Consider the following 19,858-nt stretch of genomic DNA (forward strand, 5'->3'; position numbering starts at 1 on the left):
GGATGCTATTTTATTAAGTTGTATTATTTCATAAATCAAGGATATGAAAGGTCTATGTCCATGTTTTTATCTTCAGTTTAAATCCAGCATCCTTTCCACTTGCCCAACTCTGATACCTCAGGCACAAAGTATATAACTCTACCCAAGATTCTGCACCCAGCTTAAAATGCAAAAAAGTACTGAGCAGAGACCAATGTGCACTAAAGGGTGGAGAATGGAAAATTTCAGGGCAGAATTATCAGATCATCTGATTGACAAAAGTCTCACGTCGATAATGAAGTTCATGGAATATGATGCACATTGGTGAAGAAAGGAGAAAAAAAAGCTTTTTAATTGGCAAAAGCTTACCACGTATATCTACTTTTGACAACAATTCTATTTTAGTATTTATTTCATGTTACAGGTGATCAATGATCCATGAACTCAACTGCCAGCCTCATGAAGGTTTGACTGTTCGTCTTTAATTGTTTATTTCTTTGGTGCAGGAATTCTTTGCTTTGATTATGGCTGCACATTAGCCCATAGTTATAATGTGAGATTTATAGTGGGAGAGTTGATCTCAGCTTTGACAAGGTGAGTAGTTCATTGACCCTGTTTCTCGCACTGCAACTTACCCCTGACCTGCTTCAGGACTTGCAGTACTTTCTGTTTTTGTTTTGAACTAGAATATGTTTTGTCTCGATGGGGAAAATGCGAAATTCATTGAAGTGCATTAATTACAGAAAGTATGTAGAACTGGATTAGAAAATACTTGGTTGAGTTTCTAATTATTATTTTTCCCACTCAAATTTTCAATGTAGGTTCATACATAAAGCTACACCATTTGGGTAAGGCACTAGAGTTAACTGTATCTGTGGATCTAGACCCCCCCCCCCCCAGACCAAGAAGAGAAAAATGGCAAAAGTTATATTTGTTACATTTCAATCTATTGAACTGTGGATATAATGTGCCATAACCAACCTTGCATTAATGACAGTGTAATTGAAAAACATTGCACTTCTGAGAGATGGCATCATTTATTCTTGTGAGAACAGTCACTAGGAGGTAAAATGAGTTTTTAAAAGCCAAAATGAGCATTATAGTTTAAAATTGCAATGTTATTGTAGATTGCTGCTTTCATGTGTGTCAAACTCCCCTCTATTATTTTGGTGGAGTCGACCCAATGATTTGATAACAAAAATTCCTGTATAATTTGTTTTGAGCCTGCAAAGCGAATATAATAGATAACACTAGATCCATGTAATATGACATGTCTTTCTAATTTTAACGCAATAGGTTCACAGTCTCAATATTGTTCTTAAGTGAACAGTCATTGGTTCACTTATCCTTCCAGTAAATTTAGAGGATTTTGCATTATTGGTTTTGGTTGTATTTTTTCTGATGCCTTGAGGTCTCCAGAAATATATTAGGGGGCAGGTGGACATAAAGTTTTGTGCTAGGTCTGACATCTTTCTTCAATTCCTTTTTTTCCCCTCAATTGACCAAAGGCTGTGTTGGCAAATTGGAGGTAAATTGATAAATTTTGTCATTGATGTCTAAGTTTCCTGAGGGGTTGCCCCAAAGATATGTCGTTGTTTTCAAAGTCTTATTGTGAACCTCATTATCACTGGACAACAGGATACAGAAGGGTAGGATAATGAAAAACCCTGGTCTTGTATGCTTCAGTGAAATTTATCAATAATGCCTTGGAGCATGCATAAATGCCAGATTATACCCATACTACAGTTCAACCACTAAAGTTTAGCAGCCTTGGCTTTGGAATATAGTTGCTGTTGGTTCAGCAGCTTATTAGTTCTGAAAACTTTCTCCACGTCCACAGAGGAGTTTGAACATTGTGGCAAGAAAGGTTAGGAAATCTATTGAGGCAATGATAAAACCTTATTGAACATCAGCCTTCATTAAGAAAGACTGCATTTCAGATAGATCCCATGGTATACATGATGTCAAGAAGGCATTTCTGTGGGAGACAACTTTGAGATGGGTGCACAACAGTGCCTCCAACTTGGAGTCAAAAATGGTCATGTGCTGCTCCCTGCTGGTGAGGTTTCAACACATCACCACCATTCTTTACCAGCAACATCCTTCAAGGAATGAGTCTGTCTCTAAGAGGTCTTACTGAATGGTGTAAGAAGTTATTAAATGCTAGCACAGTTATAGTTCAATTATCACAATATAAATATGCCTGAAATGTTTGTAATTTGTAGGGAGGGCAACCAATTTGATTTCTGTTCACAGGTCAGCAAATCATTCATGTTAATTTAAATATGTACAAATTGTATTTACTATAAATTTTATATTTAAATTTGTCTCATAACACCGCAAAAAGGTATTCTGGTAGTCAACTGGAAAAGAAAACAATCGCAGCTGGAAGGTTTATATACAACTGAATGTTGAGAGAGCAGTGTTGCACTTTTGGCTGTTGGCTATGTTTGTGACAACTAAACTTGTATCTCAATGTCCACTTAAAGTGCCACTATTGAACCACCACAAATGGAACACTGCAGCAAGAAAGATAATTTTCCAAAAAGTAAAATGTTTAATGACATTGAATTTTTTTTTAATTTAAAAGACAGTCCAGGGTATTTTCACATCCATAATGATCATGTTTGTATATGCACAAAGGAAAAACTGAGCAAAGTTTTTTAAACAGTGTCATATTCATATTTACTTATTAACTAAATTTGGCTGCAACTAGTTTCTATTCATCTACTGGTTTAAATGAATGTGATTGTAATGGTGAATAGAGTATTAACATAAATTTGAGCTGCCCTCAGAGCAAATATTAAAATATATGTAATGGCAAAGGATCAGAACCAGCACCAAAGAATTTTTCCACTGAAATTTTTTTAAATTACTTTGTGTCTAGTGAGTTAGCACACTGATAAGTTTCATACTAAGGTATACAAGATTCTAACTATCATTAAATTGTGGTGCTACAGTTAAATTAATTGAAGACTAAATTAGCCCCCAAAAGTGGATGTGAGGGGTACAATACATAATTCATTTATTCTACAGCATGGATTCCAGGAACCTAAAGTTTTTCCGCAAGATTCGGAGCTGAATTTTCTACCAACTCCTACTTGAGATATGACTGATCTGGTAACATGATTGTGGACTTTTAAAGCGGTGACAGCTGATCCATGTTCCAGCATGGTGGGGGTAACAAATTGTACGTGAAGGGATGTTGAAAAGAAAGCAACTGCAAGAAGTCAACGAGCTTTCTATTTCCAACATTTAATTCATGATGCATCTAATCTGAGTATTTTGAGCATTTACTGTTTTTAAGATTTCCAGCAGTTGCCATTTTGCTACTGATTTACTTCTGAGGTTGAATGATGACGGGAGAAACCTAGTGTCTGGCAAAGTATCAGTTATGGCAGTTGAAGTTGGGAGGATTCTAATTTGTTGAATAAAAGCTATTGGTCGATCATTGCAGTTTTAAAAGGTTTACTTGGATAGTGCACTATTTGTGCAATTTCAGTCCTTTGGAGGGAACAGCTACTGGCTCAAGAAAAATGTAACCCTCGAGTCAAATTGCAAAGTGACCTAGACTTGAAATATCAATTGGTCAATAGCAAGAAATATATGCAGAGAAATGAGACAAAAAGCAGGAACAATAGTGCTACCATGATTAGCTGCTTGAAAAGGACATGACTGGTTGAAAATACCCTGCATTAATAGGAGTCCACCATGTGAATTGATCGTCAATAATCAATGGAATAGATCCACAGTGGAATGCAGTGCTTCAATATCAATTTCTTGCAACTCTTTTATTCTAATAGTCTTTAACAGAAAGGTTTGAAGTAAATAGAAATTTCAAGAGATAATATCCAAATTTAACCTAAATACTATGATTTTTTTTAAGCGGAAGAAATGATCATTTTAAATTTAGACACACAGCACTAGCCCGTGCCATACAATTACACCCAAACTACCTTCACCCCCTGTTAAGTTTTGAACAGTGGCAGGAAACTGGAACCCTCAGGAAAACCCACACAGGGAGAAAGTATGAACCGTGGCAAAATTCTCTTAAAAATGAATTAATCTATTCAAAAATTGTTTTTAAATGTTCGAGCCAACTATCACAAAAATCATACAATGTAGAAACAAGCCCTTCAGCCAACAAAGTCCATGACCATCATTAAGCACCCATTTGCACAAATCCTGCAGTCATCCCATTTTAATTCTCTTCACATTCCTGTTATCTCCAAGATTTAGCTTCACTGACACACCAGACCAATGGACTCCAACCAGCACCTGAAAGAAACTCCATCACTGGCAAAACCCAGAGCACCAGTGATCAGGTTTGAAAGCCAAGTTGCTGGAGAAATGAGCTATGGTTTATGAGGAAATGTTTTCAAAAGTTAAAATGGAAATTAAATACAACTTCACTCTAGATCCTTAGTTTGTTAATGAGGCCAATTTTTGAAACAATTGGAGACACAGATTCAGCAAATGCTGCCCATGAGGCAGGTAGTTGGTGATCACTCCTAGACTTATTTATTGCTTTATTCTCCATACCATTCCAATTCTTTTTAAAAAACTTATGGAGTCAAAGGAGATGTATTTCTTCAAGGAAGCTTTGAGTACATCCCTGATCTTGGCCTAGTAGTGTGGTAGATGGGTTGACAATCAAGTCATTTCTGGCCAGTCTATTAGAATAAAGATGCACCTCAAAGAAAACCATATTTAAGATTCAGTAAAAGCTTTACTTCAGAACCACATATACATACAGTACTTGAAACAAACTTCCATTTCAATTTAAATAGTACAAGACTAATATCAGTAACACTAGGTACAATACATCTACAGACTTCACTTTTGTACAGTTAAAGTGACAACCAACAATTCAAATGATGCCTTCTTCACACTTGGAAAAACAGATTTATGTGTACACAAAAAGAAGCAACTGATAATACAGGGCATTCCCAGTCCTTCCCCATCCTTTCTGGCACTTTCCCTTGGGCCAATACAGCAAACGTTAAATTGGAAAAAAACTACCAAATGAAGCAGTTTCAGGTTACATTAATAAACAAAAGCAAGAACAATGGATCATTTCACTCAAGTACTGGTCTGTAACTTTTACATTTTTTAATCATAGTATGTGCCAAGATGCAACAGTCAAAGCACACATTTAGTCCAAGAACTTCCGGTTTTGATTGGCACCAAACAAAGCTACGCGGATTTCAGGCATCATCTGAGAAATAAAATTGTGGAAGGTCAAGATAATTCCTTTATTATAATTGCAACCTAATCAAACAGTCTACGGTGCAAAGCAAATACTTAAGGCAGTTCAGTGACAACCCTTTTGAAGCTGGGATCTATTTTTCCCCATTCATGACTATAGCATTTGAAAAGATAGGGAAAAAAATTGCCTACATTTCTGCAAAGCCACCCAGGGGCCGTGGACACAAAATGCACACAGAAAATAGAATGCACAAGCATTAACTATGAATACCACCCCCACCACCAAAACAGAGAAATTCTTAACACTGCATTAGCATTTCCCCTGGAGCTCAGACTACCTCCTTACCTGCTGTGCAATGAGTTCCAATCTACTCTCTAAGGTATTGGAAACCTTGATTTTCCCAGTGGAATTATACATTTCAATACCTCCAGCACTGTTAGAAAAGAAAAATAATAAGTACCTTTGTCAATATTTATTGCCTATACAATGCCAATTGCTCGTTATACAAAAACACAAATATAAAACTTTCATTAATCCAAATGCTGTTAACAGTGAACCAAATGGAAAGAGCTTTCATTTCAGAGTTTTTATTTATTTGCACATTGCCATTTAACTGGTCGTCAAAATGCTCAGTTTTTTTGTCATCCATTCGGGAAGTTCTAATAAAACCTCATACAAACCCACTCTCCAAATATTACCTGAGCATTTTCTCTCCCTACAGAGCAAAGACTGTTCATCAACTTCTCCAAAATTAAAATCTTAAAATTTACTTTTACTGAGAAAAAATTTTACTTGTAAAATTTCAGGACCAAACCTAAAATTCTACAGATCTAAATAAGCTTTCACAATATAATTGTAATGGACAATCACTAAATTGGTCTATTAATTAAGATTCTAAACCCACTGAGTAGCCTTTCTAATGGATCTACAGTACTGAATAACAAAGAAAATTTTCATTTTAGAAGATATGATCAGTACTTTGATAGCAAATTTTAACAGATTACACAACTGTTACCTGTTATGAACTGCAGAGCACTTTTACATTTTGAAGCTCAAAGGAAAACTTAACACTAGTACTTGCATCCTGCCAGTGCAGGATTTGGACTCAAGTGATACTTAATCCTGGGTTGATAATCAAGATAAATATTTTATAAAACAAAATTAATGTTTTAATATTCAATGGACAGATAAAATACAGATACAGATCGTATTTTAGAGTACATTATTAAAAATACTATCTATTTACAGCAGGTGGAACTAAACCAAGCCCAAGTCTTTTCAAAAGAAATGATGCTTACATGTCTTCTGGTAAAAAGTTTTCCTGGTCAATGTGAATTTCAATTCCTTTATTTATGCTGCTCTTGTAAATGGGAAGATTCTTGCTGATAGAGGTCTGTTTGACAAAAACAATGAAAATTCACGTTTTAACTTGTGATAGTACAGATTCTATCACCAACCTGTATATCTACATATGCAGTCTTTTAGTTAATAAAAGCCTTGGTTTGGATCAACAAGTCTTTGGTTCTTTCGACGCGCATTACATAACTAATATTCTCAAGCTGGGAAATCAATATTAACTAAAAATAAATTTTGAAAAGACTGGAGCATATCACAAGTAGGTCAACCAGTCCAGAATGACCTGGTCTGGCTAGGAGCAATCCTTTAAGACCTGCCAGTAGATGTGGCTACACTCTCAGCCAATCATAGTCATCCTACACTACCATCTGTACATATGTACATAGTTTGAAATGGAGAGTGGCGATTTGGCTTCACACGAGGCACTGTGTTTGATGGCGGCCATTTTGGAGCGACAGACTGCAGCAAAGTGGCCATTTTTAAGGCATTTCTGGCACCTGGCTTTGTTTGCCAGGCACTGGGATCTGCTGTGCTTGTTCTTCCCGCAGAAATTACACTTTGGGGTTGCATCGGGCAGCGTAGCGGCAGTAGTAGGGTAGACACCTACTGGTAGGTCTTAAAGGTTTCACACAAAGAGGAGGCGACAGAGAGCACAGAATCCAAGAGGTTAGAAGTGCATGCAAATCTGCCCCACCAATGGAGATTTGAAATACTGACCAATTTTGAAAAAGTTGATTTTTGAAAGGGAGTTAAAAGAAATAGATATGGTTTCTTTTGGGAGAGGAAAAAGTGAGTTTTGGAAAGACTAAAGATTACTAATGAACTTTAGACACTAAATGGGAACATTCCGGATACATTAAATGGAGGCAAGGGCAAATGTCAGCTAGATCCTTTAACCACTGCACAGGATGCTAGTTGGAAAAAAAAATCAAAGCATTCCAATTTCAAACACAAAAATATCTTGAACAGAGCATTGCTTTATTACCTTAACCAATGACACATCTTGTTTGCAGCATCGAATAATCACCACAGGTTCCAAGAGTTGATAAAAACCCTTAAAATGGAAAATAATGCATTTCATATCAATTTTGTGAGATCATAATTTTCTTAATGCAACTGATCAAAGCTCAAACATTGTTTTGGCAAAAAATTAGGCTATAGAACAGTGGTAAACTGAAGGTTTCACTTTTACTTGCTGTTCTAAAAGTTCTTTCTTTGGCTTGGCTTCGCGGACGAAGATTTATGGAGGGGGTAAAAAGTCCACGTCAGCTGTAGGCTCGTTTGTGGCTGACAAGTCTGATGCGGGACAGGCAGACACGGTTGCAGGGGAAAATTGGTTGGTTGGGGTTGGGTGTTGGGTTTTTCCTCCTTTGCCTTTTGTCAGTGAGGTGGGCTCTGCGGTCTTCTTCAAAGGAGGTTGCTGCCCGCCAAACTGTGAGGCGCCAAGATGCACGGTTTGAGGCGTTATCAGCCCACTGGCGGTGGTCAATGTGGCAGGCACCAAGAGATTTCTTTAGGCAGTCCTTGTACCTTTTCTTTGGTGCACCTCTGTCACGGTGGCCAGTGGAGAGCTCGCCATATAATACGATCTTGGGAAGGCGATGGCCCTCCATTCTGGAGACGTGACCCATCCAGCGCAGCTGGATCTTCAGCAGCGTGGACTCGATGCTGTCGACCTCTGCCATCTCGAGTACCTCGACGTTAGGGGTGTGAGCGCTCCAATGGATGTTGAGGATGGAGCGGAGACAACGCTGGTGGAAGCGTCCTAGGAGCCGTAGGTGGTGCCGGTAGAGGACCCATGATTCGGAGCCGAACAGGAGTGTGGGTATGACAACGGCTCTGTATACGCTTATCTTTGTGAGGTTTTTCAGTTGGTTGTTTTTCCAGACTCTTTTGTGTAGTCTTCCAAAGGCGCTATTTGCCTTGGCGAGTCTGTTGTCTATCTCATTGTCGATCCTTGCATCTGATGAAATGGTGCAGCCAAGATAGGTAAACTGGTTGACCGTTTTGAGTTTTGTGTGCCCGATGGAGATGTGGGGGGGCTGGTAGTCATGGTGGGGAGCTGGCTGATGGAGGACCTCAGTTTTCTTCAGGCTGACTTCCAGGCCAAACATTTTGGCAGTTTCCGCAAAGCAGGACGTCAAGCGCTGAAGAGCTGGCTCTGAATGGGCAACTAAAGCGGCATCATCTGCAAAGAGTAGTTCACGGACAAGTTTCTCTTGTGTCTTGGTGTGAGCTTGCAGGCGCCTTAGATTGAAAAGACTGCCATCCGTGCGGTACCGGATGTAAACAGCGTAATGATGTAGCAAAAGCATCAATTTCAGGTTCAACGAATTTTCAAGTCTCTAGTTTTATTGTCCATAAAAACATCAAGTTTTGAGCAAACTTAACTGTTGCAATCCATATCATTCTTGTCATTTTCTTTCCCCAACCACAAGAAAAACCAGTAATATTAACATGGCATCTAATAAGATAGAGAAGGCACAGTACTTGATGTAGTTGAGTGAAAAAAAAAACTAACCCATTGTTTCTAATCTGTTAGACCATTCTTACCTGCAGTACAAGTCCATCAAGAAGTGTTTGGTATCTGGAAGGATCTTTTGCTACCCTGCTCAGTGTCTGTCTGGCTTCATTCAACAAATCCTGGAAACCAAAATAAAAGCCCTCATCAAAAAGGTCACGAAAAATCAAAGAAAATTCAAATAGCTACAAATACACTTCACAAATTCCAGAGGTGTCCAGACCAAAACTTGCAAAATTCCAAAAGATGAACAACTCTGAAATTTGTTTTTGCCACAAAAGGCAAAATTCTTGTGCTAAAAATACTTAAATACAAATTAAAACTTTTCTTCCAGATAGTATGCCACAGTGATTTTAATATTTTCCTTAAAATAGCTACTACAAACAGGACTCAAATTTTATTTTCCAACCTTTCAACTGTAAACCTGAACATGTTGAGAAGTGATCAGTGTGTCAGCATGCAAGATCTTCATGCCAAGTAGTAATAATAAATGCCAAGGCAGCTTGGAATTAGGAGAGGGGAAAATTTAAAGGAGACATACAAGGCAAGAAATTTTAAAACACAGTGGTAGGTATCTGGAACAAGCTGCCAGGAGAGGTGGAAAAAACAAATGTGATAGTAACATTTAAGAGGCATTTAGATAGACATCAACAAGCAGAGAATAGGATACAAACCATATGCAGACAATGGGATCAGTTAGATTGTTATGGTCAGCTGTTCCTGTGCTGCACTGTTTTATGGTCTTAAAAATATACTCTTTAGATGGGAGTCCCCAAGTAATAACACTTAGATATTTAAGCATCAACAATCTTACCGAAATCAGATCATCTCTGGCTTTGAGGACCTTCAACCTCGCCTGGTTCAGCAAATTAGACATTTGACTAAAACAAAATAATAACAGTCAGAAAGACACTTCAATACCCAACATGTTAAGAATCTGAGCAATTTGTATATTGTGAAAATCATAGTAAGGAGGTATACACAAATTGTTTCATTTTGATGTTTAAAGTTTCTTTATACAGTAAAGTCCCTGGTATCTGGAATCCAAGCAATCAGCAAAAAAAAGTTAATAAGAATAAATAAAAAATTAAATACAAATTTTTAATTTGAGAAGTAAATGTTCTCCGAACCAACACACAACCCTTTGGTGAAGATGGCAGTAAACATTCAGCCAGTGGAGCACCTGGTTATACCCTGCCCTCAGCAGCTTAGTTTTGGAAAAGTTGTGTTTGAATAAAGTGAAGGTGCCCTGGCTGATGCTGCTCACCACTATGGTGAGTCTTCTAAAACATCTTCCTATCCTTGCTTGGTAAGTGTCTTCATCTTTATTAGTATGGCTTCATCTGTAAACTTTGGTGCAGGAGTTGCACTTTTAGTCCAATGCTATTACAGCACTTCAAAGTACACCTCCTTTGAAGAAGACTGCAGAGCCCACCTCACTGACAAAAGGCAAAGGAGGAAAAACCCAACACCCAACCCCAACCCACCAATTTTCCCCTGCAGCCGCTGCAACCGTGTCTGCCTGTCCCGCATCGGACTTGTCAGCCACAAACGAGCCTGCAGCTGACGTGGACTTTTACCCCCTCCATAAATCTTCGTCCGCGAAGCCAAGCCAAAGATTACAGCACTAGTGAGCAGGGTTAGAATTTAACTTTAATTCCTGATTAAAATGAACTTCATACAATTTAGGACAATAGTGATTTTTTTTTGGTCAAACTACTTTACATTGTGTTTTATCTTTTAAACTGTCTAGTCTTAATTCAGATGTATTAGGTAGGCTTTACAAAATTGTGTCTCAGACAATCAGAAAATTTGCATATTCAACATCTGCAATCCCTGTAGATGCTAGATACTGGGGATTTTACTGAGTTACAAACTAAAACGCCAATCAAGGAATATTTAAACATGGGGAGGTGGGGGGGGGGGGGAAATAAAATCGTTCACTATTTAATACTTTACAAAGTATTTACATTTTCTTCTGCTGTTCAATTTGCTTTTCCTTCTTTTCATAATACTCCATGATCTTCAACCTTTGAGTCTGTACAAGCCGACCCTTTTCAATGTTAAACTCTTCTTCTGCCTGCAATCAGTTCAAAACATCTTCAATACCAATAAAATAATTAGTTTTATAAACCTGCATGCTTGTCCAAAGTTATAAAAGGTACATATATTACACAAACATTCTAAAAGTGTATACAATGGTAAAAAGAGGCAACCTTGGAGGGTATTTCAATATCGCTATTTTTTGTGTCTAGTGTCGGAGAATCGACCACTACAGCCAGTTTACAGCTGGGCTGTCAACAGCACTTGGAAGCCAAGATATTTTTTTTCTCCGCCTTCTTTACAAAGACTATCCAAAGATAGCAGTTCAGTAAATTCAGATAAATACCATAACTAATATCAGGATTCCAAAGAAAGATCAGCCAGGTGAGAAACCTATTTTTGTGGGGGCATGGCCATGCTGAGGACCTCGACAGGCATAGGTTGGAAAGGCTCTCCGTGAAGATTGATTAAAAGATCAATTTAAAGTCCTTTTTTTTGTGTTTAAAAACAAAGGATTGATGGGTAAGAAGAACAAGACCCAGAAAAATATAACTGAAGAAGCTCAAAAAGTCATCTAGATCATCAATAGAAGTCTACAAGGGAGTGGTGAAGAAGGTACAGAAGGAAGTGGGGGGAATCGACAAAGGATTTGCTAAAAGATAAGAGCCTATGGAGGTTCTGAATGAACGATTCTCCAAGGTGGACTAAGAGAAGTGGCAGGAAAAATAACAGCAATGACAACAGCAATTGAAGAACTGAATACTTGAGTGGGCCAAGTTGAAAACAAACTGATAATGACTCAAGGACAATTAAAAACCCTGGAGGAAAATGCAAAGAAGTGGAAAGTGGATAAAAAACTGCTGCTGGACAAAAATCAACCACATGGAAAATTTCAGAAGAAATAATGCCCGAATCATCAGGCTGAGAGAAGGGACTGACCAGGGAAGGGGGAGGGGGGGAAGAGAGGACCGGGTGAATTTCTTTAAAGTGATTCCCACAAGTGCCAGGAGTAGGAAAAGACAAAGGAAAACTACTTATAGAGAGAACCATCAGCCCCAGGAGAGCAAACAACCAAAGACCAAGACCTGTCCTGGTGAGATCTTTGAATTACCGGGACCAGCAGGCAACATTAAGAGCAACAGTGGAGTATGCCAGAGAAAACAGTGGCCCAGTTGAGAAGGAAGGAGTAAAGGTACTATTCTTTCAGGACTGTGAGCGCTAATTTGGTAAAAAAGAAAAGAATTTGACAATGTTAAAATAAAATTAAGAACACGGAATATAAAATATGGAATGCTGTATCCAGTGATGCTTAGGATCAATGTAACAGAGGGACCCCAAAGATTTTATAAAACAGTAGAGAAATTTCTACAAGAACTGTAAAGGGGACTCAAATATTGAACCAGGAAGAACAAGAATAAAGACAAAGTGAACTGTAAATGTTAAAAAGATAAAAATATAACTATTGTTTTACTTTCTATCTTTTAAAGTAATATTAAAGGTATAGGAAGAGTAAATATTTAAAAAATAGCAGGGTGGAGACTCCAACTTAAGGGGGTTAGTGGCGCCAGAGAGGGAGAATTTTTTCAAAATTGCGCCGAAGCGAAGGGGAGGGGTTTTTCCTCAGACAGTACCACGGGTTTTTTTTTTTGCAGGCTTCCAGGGTTTCTCGATTACTTCACCAATCAGATCAGGGCCAATACATCTGTTTGTTAAAAGGAGAAAATCACTTTACTGTACAACTAATCAAAAGGGTCTAATGATAGAGCTGAATATGTAAAAATGTAAATATGAATAGAAAGTCAAAATTTAATTATAATATTAACAGGATAAACTGACCCATAAAAGGTAAAGAGTTTTGGGACACTTAAAATTTAAAGGCAGTTATAATTTTTCTACAAGACACACACCTTACAAAAATCGGAACAAGTTAAAAAGGGACTGGGTGGGACAAGTCATATCCTCCTCTTAACACCAAAGCAAGGGGAGTGGCAATTTTAATAAACAAAAATATACCATCATTGTCGAAGACACATCCATTGACCCAGCGAGAAGATTTGTAATGGTATATTGTAAGATGTATGCAAAATCCTGGAAGCTTGTGAATAAGCTCCAAATTTTGATGATGAATCATATAACCATTAACAGCACGTTAACAGACCATGTCAGCCCTTCAAGTCCGTACTGGTTCACTTGAACAACTCCACTAGCTCCTCCACAAACTCCTGAGGAAGTGTTGGCTGCCTTTCCCAGGCAGTGAAGAGATGTGGATGGAATCTGTGGAGGGGATGGCAGTACACTGGACTTGACTTGAACATCTACAGAGCTCTAGGATAACTCAGCAGGTCAACCTGTGTAAAAATTCAATGCTGGGGAATCTCAGCAGGCAAAACAGTGTAAAAACTCAATGCTCCTTTATACAAAATGACTTCTGAAAAAAACAGTAGAGGGTAGACAAAATGTACTGATTGGAAGATATTTTAACTTTTGATTGGATCCCGTCCTTGATAAATCAGCAAGGCAAAACTGCGAAAGTTACTCTTTATTTAATGAAAGATTTAAACCTGATAGATGTATGGAGACAGTTACACCCCATGATGAGAGATTACTCATTCTACTCCTATACAAGAATAGATTTGTTTTCAATGCCTGCACAATTGAAGAGCAGAGTGGTTGAAATCTAAACACGCGCCTCTGACCTTAATGATAATGATGCCTGAAAAGCAAGAGAATATATACAGATGACATCTCAATTCTACACTGTTGAGAAGGCCAGATTTCTGTAATTTTAATCAGGGAACAAATAAAATTGTTTTGTGAAACAAACAGACCCTCTACTTATGACAGTTTCCTAATATGGGATACATTAAAAGCTTGCTTGAGGGGACGGATATACAAAATAAATAGTATATGGCAGAGGACAATGGCCTGAAGAAATAACAGAATTAGAAAAATACCAGAGAACAGGTTCAAAAGTAAAATAGAAAATTTTGGTAAATAAAAAAAATTACAAAACAGAAGTATTATGAATTGGGAGATAGAGCACAAAGTTTTGACATGGCAATTAAAGGCAGAGGAGACATCCTCTGATAAATACAATTCAAATAGAGCCTGACAAATTAACATATAATCAGAAAATCAATTAAACAATACTATACAAAGCTCTATGAATCAGACTTGAGAAGATTCTACTGAAATAGATGAATTTCTCTTGGCGATTAAACTGCCAAAGTTGGACGATAGAGATCAGATGGAATTAGATGCCCCCTTCACTCGAGAACAAAAAGCCTTGAATACATTACAGGTAAATAAGTCACCAACCCGAGTTTTATAGACAATTTTTTGATACCTCTCATTATGGAGGTATTGGATTGGGCAGTGTAAACCAAGACACTTCTGGAATCCTTCGACAGCTATTATTACGGTACTACCAATAAAAAAAGACACGCTAAAACAGTCATCACACAGATCTATCTCTTTATTAAATGCAGATCACAAAATTTTGGCAAAAGTGCTAGCCAATCATTTAACTAAACCGACCAGGTGGGTTTCATTTATATAAAAAAAAGACAACCTGCAGATAATTTGAGCAGACCATTTAATGCAATTCATTTAGTTAAGTCTAAAGAAAACCCAAGTGTAATTGTATCATTAGATACAGAAAAGGCATTCGATTGGCTAGAGTGGCCATTCCTATTATAAGTACTAGAATGGGCCAAACATTTATTATTATTGATACTGATGTTTTTCTTTTTGATTATTCTTCATTTTGACTGCATGTTGATTGAAAATTTAAAGAAAAATAAAAGCCAGACACCTATAAAAAGTATAATTCAGGATTATTTCCAGTCCAACACACCAGGGTGAACACAAGACGGTAAAAAGTTCAAGAAAGATTCCTCCAGGACTACCGATGCAGAAAAGGATTTACATTCTTGACGCATTGAGAACAGTTGTGGAAAAAAGAGACCTACCTGTTCATGCAGAATGGGTCAGATATTCTTGCAATGGTGCTAGTCATGGGAACATGTCAGGGGGATGGGTACCCAAGAGTTAGAGAAAAAGAAAGAATAGAAATCGAGAAAGAAAAAAGCTGTAAAAGAGCAAGATGGAATTGGAGCAACAACAGAACTAATACAATTGAGAGTGAACAAAATCAACATTACATATTGAGATGACCAGATATAATTGGATAGTCACAAGAACCATGGTTAGGAGATCAAAGCTATGAACTCTATACGACATCGGAAGAGTACACAGGAAAAAGGGCAGTGAGTTGGCTTGCTAAATAAAAGATACAATCATGAAAGAGGATAGTCTTAGAGAACGTAGAGTTCATTTGGGGAAGGTAACAAAAGGAAAACAGTGTGTTAGGTATATAGGCCCCAAAATAGTATCCACAATTTAGGAAAAAGTAGTAGAAATAATAGGGTATGTTTAGAGAATAGATTATTAATTATGGGGAACTAATCTTCTGATACATTGGGTTCGTCAAATTAGACATTGTAGCCACAAGATCAAATAAGTCAGGTGTGCAAAAACAGAGCTTATTTAAGTGCATTCAAAAGATGTTAGAAAATAAATGGATTTGGAGAGAAATGGTCAGTCAACATTTTGGATCCAGATCCATTATCACATCTTTGTTGTGCACTATCAACAGGGCATGATCTTTTAATTTGTAAAGAAACAAATGACATTCCACAGTCATTATTTGAATTATTCAAGTTTTATAGTGCAATAGTTTCTTAGTATCAGTTCCCACTCTTTATTGCAACAATCAGACATCAAGACAGTAAATGAGGAAGAGCCAAGAAAACAGGGAGAACAATCTGCCACATTCACTTTCCAAAATGAATCTTGACTGCTCAGAATTCAACTGTAAGAAATAAGCTTGAATGTCATCCAATAACCAATTTCCTTAGATGGAGTGCAATTATTGAAATCTCTTCAAACAGTTTAGCTCCACAGCTAACGGACTGGATGGCAAAGCAACCACAAGGATCGCAATTATCTACATAAACCTTACCTTTGCATCGATTTCTTCAGCCTTTTCATTTGCCTCCTGCTCAATGAAGGCCATCATATGCTTTATCTACAAAACAAAAGAGAAATAGCACATACAATCATACTGATGAGACTAGGCACAACACATCTCCTGCAAAATAATGTCCACGTTCACCAGGTTCCATTTGCTAGAATATCATGTGATCCACAACTCAAAGTCCAATGTACAAAAAGTCAAATGAGCTTTTCCCCTACCTAAACAAAGGACCCTTTTCCATATTTGAGACAAATTATCACAAAGAATTTTATTTAAAATCTTTATACATTTTACAAAATGGCTAGAAACTGACCATACAAAGGGTTAGCCAGAATAATCTTCAACAGTTACAAGAGTTCTGTTTCAACTGACCCATTCAATACCTTGAGCATGTTCAATTACATCAAGGTGTACTTATCCCTAATGGTCATTTGTCTTTTATTGCTGTATGACCACCAATGTAACTACACCAATTTTATAGATTCTTTACCAGATTAGTCAAGAAATACAATGGCACTGTAACAAATATTGCAATACTTGAATATCAAAAACACTATTTCAAGAATTTTAGAAAATAAAATTAAAATAGAAATTTAAATAAATAATCTGAGATGCTCATGGTTTTCTACTTCAGATTATTAAAGAAAATCTGGAGGAACCATTTTATAAACAAATGTCAGTAACCAGGGGAGACCAATGTATTGTGACTGAGAAAATAACCAGAGATGACAAGGCTCTTCTGAAACCAGACAAGTTAGTGTATTTGGAGGATTGCTTGAAAAGATCAGAAGAAAATTTATAAAATAATTGGATAACTATTTTGAGGGGATAAAGATTAAGGCTATGAAGAGTAGGGGAGTGGAATTAATTGGATGTCTTTACCCAAGAAAATATGGGATTGATGAGCTTTTATCATTCCTTGGCCCCATGTATTCAAACCACACATTACAAACAGCACTCAATGAGCCGCAATAGACAATGAAGCAGTGTTTAATTTTAAAACACTAATTTTATTCCTAACTCAAACTATTGACTTAACTTTTAAACTATCCTTCCACACCACTACAGTCCAGGCCAAAATCTACAAAGTTCAGTCTTTCAAATTCAGTGTTGAAGCATAGGGCTTTCAAATTTGATGCTCAGCATTAATGATGAACTGATGGGAAGACTGGAGTTGTGGCTGGTACAGACTCACAAATTCTTGCGTTGCCTTTGAAGAAATGTCCATCCACATGAGCTGTAGTCATAACACTCCTGGTCCTTTTGTAGGCAAGAATCGAACTGGGTGGTCTCCATGAAGCTTCCAAGACCCTGGGACTGGTCTCTCCAATTGACCTTCACTGTTAGTCACACTCAAAATGAAGCACTTTGCTTCAGAAAAGACCCTCCTGGCCCTGGTCAATCCACCAAAAAGGCCCAGTCATTCACAGAGCATGCTTTGCTCTGAATTCCACAAAAATGACTGGCTACAAGAGCTGCTTCAAAATCCTGCTTTCTCTTCAGCATTCAGAATGGTTCTCCTGTAGCAGCAGCTACACTGCTACTGAAAGAACTCACAACCAGACAGGTTGAGCTCAGTGAGCAGAACTGATTTATTGCAGGCTGCTGGGCTGGACGTACTCCCAGCCCGGACCTGGCTGAGAACCGCGCCGGCATCACTCGGGCGTCACATGGTCCCCCAGTGCTGGGTTCTGAGCCCGGTGCTGAGAAGAAGGGGGAACCCCCGACGACGCCATTTTGGCCGGCTGCCCCGCCGCGTGGATTACAAGCAGGGCCGGTTCACCTGCCGAGTGGCATGCCGCCATACTCCCTTGCAAAATCACAATGTCTTTGGAAATGTATCGAATCTGGAACAGACTGTGACAAGCCTTCCCTCAGTTCTTCCAATATATTGAATTGTCACTGGCCTGTGACTTGTGTTGTGATGGTGTTTGGGTGAAATTTCAACTGTGACCATTCAGTTCTTCCTACCTATTCTATCCCTTACAATGATAATCCCATTTTACTAAAATGAGAGCTTGTAATACTCAGTACTTTTGAAAAAAAATAGAATTAGTTGTAATTACTAAAAATTTAAATAGCTCTCTCATAAGTTGCACACAGATTAATTTCATGTACACAGGAATGGAGAATGATCTGAAAAAAATGTCATACTCCACCAGCAATTTAACAAAAATAGCTCTCCCCCACACTAGAACAAACAAGAATCCAACTGCTTCAAACGAGGTGCTTCAGCTCAAACTAGTTTTAAGTAGCAACTCAGTGGGTTTTTTTTGCTTACCGACAACTAGAACTTAGTTAAAATCAAAATATAGAAAGGAACCCAAAAAGATACAAAAATTGATTTTAAAAAATGTTCGTGCAATACAAAAACTTAAAGTTACCAACTGTTAAAAATGAATATTCATGGCACTCAACAAGGTTAAACATTATCTCAATGTCAAAAAGAAAACAGCCATTTTAACTTACTCATACAAAAACACTTTGGTTCACAGCATTTTATGAAAGCTAAAAATAATCCAGTGGATTTACAATACAATACCTGTAAATAATAAGTAGAAGTCTCATCAAGGGTTAAGACGGTAGATGAAGGGTAGTGACAATGGAAAAATTGCAACTGAAGTATACAAAAGGATTTTATTTTACTTAACTTTGGTATTTCCACATGAAACGTTAAAAAGTTTTTCCAACACATTGACAATATTTACTCTTTACAAACGAACTCAAATGACATTATCATAAAAAGTTTTTCCAACACATTGACAATATTTACTCTTTACAAACGTACTCAAATCACAGGTTTTCAAACAACCAGTTGAATACAACATCACCACAAACAAGGGGTCTGTGTAAAAGAACAGGATCTTCCATAGATATGAAAGTATACAATTTTGTTAGGGTTTTTGAAAATGGTGGGAATACAAGAGCTCGCATTTCAGATCACGCTTAATACAGCAATGTCAATCACCAAATTAGGGGGGGGGGGGAGGAAAGAAACATGGACTTCTTGAACAAAATAGCAGAGTCGTGCACAAAAGGATCATCACTCGATAGAAAGAAAAGTTTTGTCGTTAATGTCAAATATTAACCTTTTCTGAAAGAAGCCCAAGAATTTTTAGCATTAAGATCCAGGTTTTTTTTTAAAATGAGAAACATTTTCCTGCAGGTGTTTATTAACACTATACAAGTTTAAAATGGGACATTTCCTCCAAATCCGTTCGAGCACATCGTTAATGAATCCCCTCCTGCCACATCGCAAATCATTTTGAATGACGAGGGTTGGTACTTGTTAAATGTAAAACTGGTGAAAGAGGGATCAGGGGAAGAAAAATGCAAGCACCACTGGTTCGATTCCTCCCTCCCTCCCTCCGTGGTGGGGGCGCGGGGGGGGGGGGCGCTGTCCCCTTTACCTGCTTCTGCACATCAGCGTCGCTCAGCGCCATCGTCTTCCAGAGAGAAACACCCACCGAGGCCACTGAAAAGAGGGGGTGAGCGAGCTCGTGGCAGGATCCCACTGCTTTCACCTCCAGCCAGGGAGTCAACCACCAGCGGCTGGATCGGCAGGGGCCTCCAACCTCGAGCCGATCAGCTGATGCGCGGGTCACGCCGTCCTGCGGCAGGGCGGCGCGCGCAGGCGCAGTGCCGACCCGATCCGCCAACGGCCCGAATTTGCGTCACGGGGGGGGGAGGGGGACTCGCTCGCGCGTGATGA

The 19,858-nt window shown here is 38.1% G+C and overlaps 1 protein-coding gene across 2 annotated transcripts; it reads right to left on the reverse strand.

The window, feature by feature from the left end:
* Nucleotides 1-4,688: 4,688 nt before the first annotated feature.
* On the reverse strand, nucleotides 4,689-19,782 carry atp6v1e1b (ATPase H+ transporting V1 subunit E1b). 2 transcript variants are annotated; one of them, XM_069903727.1, is made up of 9 exons: nucleotides 19,557-19,782; nucleotides 16,132-16,197; nucleotides 11,036-11,145; nucleotides 9,880-9,946; nucleotides 9,098-9,187; nucleotides 7,530-7,598; nucleotides 6,487-6,581; nucleotides 5,534-5,621; nucleotides 4,689-5,197 (listed from the first exon to the last, which is right to left on the reverse strand). In XM_069903727.1, the coding sequence occupies exons 1-9, from the start codon at nucleotides 19,587-19,589 to the stop codon at nucleotides 5,135-5,137; spliced, it is 681 nt and encodes a 226-aa protein (XP_069759828.1). In that variant the 5' UTR covers nucleotides 19,590-19,782; the 3' UTR covers nucleotides 4,689-5,134. The 2 variants fall into 2 exon arrangements, with proteins under 2 accessions (XP_069759828.1, XP_069759829.1); XM_069903728.1 differs by lacking the exon at nucleotides 19,557-19,782 and adding an exon at nucleotides 16,530-16,553.
* Between the last annotated feature and the right edge of the window lie 76 nt (nucleotides 19,783-19,858).

The sequence above is a fragment of the Narcine bancroftii genome, chromosome 11, assembly GCF_036971445.1.
Source record: "Narcine bancroftii isolate sNarBan1 chromosome 11, sNarBan1.hap1, whole genome shotgun sequence".
In the NCBI taxonomy this organism is placed as follows: Eukaryota; Metazoa; Chordata; class Chondrichthyes; order Torpediniformes; family Narcinidae; genus Narcine; species Narcine bancroftii.

Excerpts from the sequence above, each read along its gene's own strand:
- atp6v1e1b (XM_069903727.1), bottom strand. The coding sequence starts at position 19,589 with ATGGCGCTGAGCGACGCTGATGTGCAGAAGCAG. Across the intron at positions 7,599-9,097 it reads TTGATGGACTTGTACTGCAG|GGTTTTTATCAACTCTTGGA; the intron begins GTAAGAATGGTC and ends TTCCATTTTAAG. Across the intron at positions 5,622-6,486 it reads AACTTTTTACCAGAAGACAT|TGCTGGAGGTATTGAAATGT; the intron begins GTAAGCATCATT and ends CTTTTCTAACAG.